Below are 5,449 nucleotides of genomic sequence, written 5' to 3'. Positions count from 1 at the left end.
GCAGAGCGTGTCGGTGCCGGTGCATCGGTCTATCTGACGGCAGTGATGGAGTACTTGGCTGCCGAAGTGTTGGAATTGGCCGGTAATGCTGCCCGTGACAACAAGAAAACGAAAATCATCCCTCGCCATCTGCAGCTGGCCATCCGTAACGATGAGGAGTTGAAAACCCCGCCCTTTTCAGGACGACCACACCACTGTGATAAAGTAATATTTAGGATTGCTTTAAGTTTAGCCAGTTCTGATACGCCTGGAAAGTAGAATGCGCAAATCAAGTGGAAACATTTGTTCATCTCTTTCATTTGTTCAATTTGTTCAACTCTGTTTCGCACGGCATATTTGTATACTAGTATGAAGATGTGTTCAAAATCATCACTTTCGCTTTCGCATTGCCGTTAGTAATTGAATGTGTTAGTGACGGTGCAAATTAATTGTTGTGTCTTACGAATTACAACTCGGTTTACGGAACAACATTTATTTAATTTTAATAAACTACATTTAATTCAGAGCGTTAAAATAACGTGTTTTATTCTACTCAAAGTCTACGAAATCACTCCGCGTGAAAGCACTTGCTGTCAAACTCGTCGCGGTCAGTCCGCCAGTGCTGCCATAACATCTCCCCCTTTAAGTCATCACGTAGTGCTCGAACCTCAGCGGAAGACGCACTGATCGTCCCCTAGTTGTACAGGATGAAACAGGTGTTGGAATACGACTCGGTTTTTTAACTATTGAACCACTCGTATTTGGAGTCGTCGGATGTTCAGATTTATCATTGCTTTCTGTCAGTATAGGTGAAACAGATTCTTCTGAAACGATTACTCCTGGTTGACTGATACCAAACTCGTCTAGCAGAATGCTCAATGGAAAATGATGATCACTCTCTGTTCGCTCACGGTGCAAATCATCTTTCATTTCAAAACGGGTACGAAGTTGGTTGATGTGCGAACGAATTAACTTTGGCCTTTGCCCAACTATCCACACATTATAGTTCACTACTCCCAGCTTCTCAACGACTTTCCCGGGTTCCCAGGACCAGGTATTTCGTTTGTACACCTTTGCATATACCAAGTCACCAGGTATGAACCGACGCATCGGGCATCTCTCTCCAGACTGCCTAATATCTAGTGCTTGCATAGGACGCACTAGGTCAAGTGTAGTCCTCATTCGTCGACCAAACATGAGTTTACTTGGAGATTTTTGTCCAGTGGTTTCACTTGGCGTTGAACGATAAGTTGCTAGAAAAACCTCGAGTGTCTCCTGGAGGGGTTCTCCCTTGTTTATTTTCTTCATAGCTCTTTTCATTGAATCTACAAAACGTTCCGCCTGTCCATTAGATTGCGGATGGTAAGGAGCAGTCAACATATGTTTGATACCATTGTTTTTGCAAAATGATTCAAACTCATCACAGACAAATTGAGCTGCATTGTCCGACACTATTACCATCGGCAATCCAAGCCGTGAAAAAGAATTTCGTAGATTTTGGATCGTTACCTTCGCCGTCATCGTAGACGATGAATATATCTCCGGCCATCGAGAAAATGCATCAACGATGACAAAGAAATATAAACCATCAATTGGCCCCGCATAATCGATGTGAACGCGTTGCCAAGGTCCCGGTGGAACAGGCCATGCCACAGGTGCAACATGTGGTGGTGATTTTGCTGCAGCGGCACAGTCCGTGCATTGCTTTACTGCTTCTTCGATGTGCCGGTCGATACAAGGCCAATAAACAAAACTCCGAGCGAGGCTCTTCATTCTGACTATGCCGGGATGCCCGTAATGTAACCGCTGCAAGATTCGTTTTTGGTAGATCTTTGGAACTACTACTCGCTCTCCGAACAGCCCGTCTTTACGATTGAATACGATTTCTCCCAGCCCGTCTTTACGATTGAAGAATGTCTTTACATCAGGATCACTGATTACCCCTAACGATTCCGGCCATTCGGTTTCCAAAAACTTCTTCACTTGTTTTAGCACTTTATCCCGTAGTGTGGCTGTGGCGATCATTACAGCCGTCACTGGAGTAGAAGCTATTGAATCCTCCAGGACTGCCGCCATGTCTTCCTCCAGACGAACACTAGCGATGATATATTCCTCTTCCGTATTTACTGCTGAACTTATAAGCCTGGAAAGTACATCTACATACCCGAATTTCATAGTAGGTACATATTCTACACTGAAATCGTAGCATAGTAACGTCAAACTCAGTCGCTGCAACCGATTTGATGTGTGAACCGGTATTCCTTTGTGCGATCCGAAAATAAGTAGAAGAGGTTTGTGATCAGTCTCCAGAACAAAACGTCGTCCCAAAAGCATACGATGAAACTTTGTAATGGCGTAAACAAGTGCCAATGCTTCTTTATCGATTTGTCCATAACCTCGTTCTGTCGGTGTCAACGATCTTGAAGCGTGCTGGATCACCTTCTCAGAGCCGTCCGGAAATCTATGCCTGATGTTGGCCCCAATGCCAGTAGTGCTGGAGGCATCAGCAGCCACGACTATCTCGAGCGATGGATTATAGTGTGTTAACATCAAATCTGAATTCAACAATTCTTTGAACCGATCGAAAGAATTTTGACATTCTTCACTCCAACTCCACTTCATATCCTTCTTTAACAGCTGATCAAGAGATCTACGAAGCTGGTGCATTTCTTTTATGAATTTCGCATAATAATTCACTGCACCCAAGAATGAACGTAACTGTGAAACATCTCTCGGCGGAGACATTTGTGCGATAGCTTTAACCTTCTCCGGATCTGCATGAATACCGTTGCGATCAACGATAACTCCCAGATACTTCACCTGCGTCATTTTGAAACTGCACTTCTCGATCTTAAGCCGAAAACCATATTCCAAAATCCGCTGCAGTGTTCGTTTAAGGTTTCTATCATGCTCCGCTTGCGTTTGACCAAAAACGAGTACGTCGTCAAGAAACGCTTCAGCTCCCTCCAGATCACCAAGCATGTTGTCGACGACTTTTTGGAATGCCCCAGGTGCTGCTTTGACCCCTGGCGGAAGACGCTTGTACTTGAATAATCCTTTGTGAGTATTTACTGTCAATAATTTTTGTGAATCCTCCTCCACTTCCATCTGCAAATAGGCATCCGACAAATCGATAACACTAAAGTACTGACTACCTGACAACTTTGCGAAGATGTCATCAGGAGTGGGAAGTGGATACTTGTTCGCTTCTAATACTGCATTCAGTCCCGTTGAAAAATCAGCACAAATCCGAACAATTGGATCTCCATCGGCGTCTCGTTGAGCCTTTCGAACTGCAACAATAGGTGCCGCCCAGGTTGAAAAATCTACTCGTTCGAGTACTCCCATATTCTGCAACCGGATAAGTTCTTTTTCGACGAGCCACTGTGAATGAAACGGTACCGGTCGTTTTGGCTTGAAAACTGGTTTTGCTCCTGCTGTCAGGAACAGTTGGATCTTTGCTTTCGTACAAAGTCCAAGTCCATCTTGAAAAACAGCTGGAAATTCCGCCTTCAATACTTGCTTGTACTCTTCCGGATCCATATCTGCTTTTAGCTGCTTGCAAAAAGAGTTGATCGGAATGTCGTACAACCCGAATGCTTCCATGAGATCACTTCCGAGAACATTAAATCCATCAACTGTTGTCACATAACACACCGACTGCTTCGTGATGCCTCGGAATGTTATTGCACATTGAAACTCTAAATCGAGTGGAAGCGGTTTGCCTGCAGCAGTTACCACCCGTAAACTCGTAGGATTTGTCTTCAGATCGCCAAATTGGCGTAATGAATTCGACGAAATAATCGTATAATCCGATCCACAATCGAGCTGGAGTTCAATCAATTTATTGTTGATTAAAACTTCCACGAATTTGCGCCTGCCACTGGGATTTGTATCATGTACAGCATACACACCGTTCGCGTTCCCAGTTTTACCGGATTGCTTTTTCTTCCAGGGCTTCCTTTTTTCTGAGGCTGATGGATCCGTTTTGCTTGATCCAGAAACCGCTGGTTTCGAACAGCATCCACAGTATCCTTCTTTATGGCCCACTTTACCGCAGCTTCGACAGATGTGTTTTGAAAACGTACAATCAGCAACAAAATGCATTTGACCACACTGCCAGCACGGACGTCGTGGGGCTACTTTTGGTGTATCTATTTTTCCCGATTTTCTTGTGTAATTGGATTGTTCACCTCGGAAAACTGCGTTCACGTTCACCTTTGGATTCTCAATAACAGCTGTGTCGTGTTTGAGATTATCTAAGTGTTGGCATTCCAGTAACAGCTTTTTGAGTTTCATTGGATCCGTCTCCGATTCGTTTTCCATTTTTGCAAGCAATCGTGTCCGGATGTCCTTATGCTTTTCAGAATGAAGTCCAGCCACAAACACAAGACATTTAAACTGGTCCGCTGTGATTTCCCGGATGTTAAAATCTTCACAAGCTCGATTGACGGAACTTGCATACGAGACAAAATCTTCTGCAACTCGTTTGGCTGTCTGCAAACACTGATAGCGTCGAAAAAAAAACCGATGTTTGATGCCCGAACATTTCCTTCAGTGTGGCAACTGTTTCTGCAAAAGGAACTTCTCGCGACGTTTTTGGCAAAATGAGATTTACGTATCTATCGTGGTTTACGGAACTCATCTTTTGCAGTAACAGTCTCACTTTTTCAGCATCATTCAGTTTTTCTCCTCCCTTGGTGAAAACTTCCTCATGCCGCGCGTACCATTTATCGAAAACCACTCCGTTTTGGGGATCGTAGGAAAATTCTGTAATGGTGTTTGAAAGTGCTTCCATCAGAAATTCATTGTCCTTCGGCCGTACTAGCTGCTCAAGGAGAGTTTTCTGTGCCAACTGTTGGTTTTCCATTATTCTGCTGAGCTGTGCTAAGATGTCAGCAAGACTGGCTTCTTGCGCCATTGTGAGGTTAGAACTATTAAAATTCGACACACCGACGAAATTACTTAAAACCGACTATCCTCGTCGCCAATTATGTTGTGTCTTACGAATTACAACTCGGTTTACGGAACAACATTTATTTAATTTTAATAAACTACATTTAATTCAGAGCGTTAAAATAACGTGTTTTATTCTACTCAAAGTCTACGAAATCACTCCGCGTGAAAGCACTTGCTGTCAAACTCGTCGCGGTCAGTCCGCCAGTGCTGCCATAACATTAATTTAGCTTCCATCTTGATGAATCTTTTGGTAGGAAATATTGAGATCTGATATGGTTCTCGTGTGTGTCTTGTTTCAGCAATGGGCCTTGCTGGACTTTTTGGCTGCCTTTCTACCGATTTTCGGTGTCATTGTGCTGACGGTGTCTCGTGCATTCAGATCGGGAAACAGAGAGACGACAGGTCCTCGATGTTGTTCTCGTGTGTCTTGTTTCGGGAACAGTTGCTCAGCAAATGGTATGAAAAATGAACCACTCATCTTTTATATGAATGCTCTTGTATAGATTCAGAC

The 5,449-nt window shown here is 43.7% G+C and overlaps 1 protein-coding gene across 1 annotated transcript; it reads right to left on the bottom strand.

Moving 5' to 3' along the window:
* Positions 1-621: 621 nt before the first annotated feature.
* On the bottom strand, positions 622-4,900 carry LOC131428559 (uncharacterized protein K02A2.6-like). The gene is made up of 2 exons (XM_058592606.1): positions 4,598-4,900; positions 622-4,485 (listed from the first exon to the last, which is right to left on the bottom strand). The coding sequence occupies exons 1-2, from the start codon at positions 4,898-4,900 to the stop codon at positions 622-624; spliced, it is 4,167 nt and encodes a 1,388-aa protein (XP_058448589.1).
* Between the last annotated feature and the right edge of the window lie 549 nt (positions 4,901-5,449).

This window comes from Malaya genurostris, chromosome 2, assembly GCF_030247185.1.
Source record: "Malaya genurostris strain Urasoe2022 chromosome 2, Malgen_1.1, whole genome shotgun sequence".
Classification (NCBI taxonomy): domain Eukaryota; kingdom Metazoa; phylum Arthropoda; class Insecta; order Diptera; family Culicidae; genus Malaya; species Malaya genurostris.
This window is presented reverse-complemented; position numbering and strand designations above follow the sequence as displayed.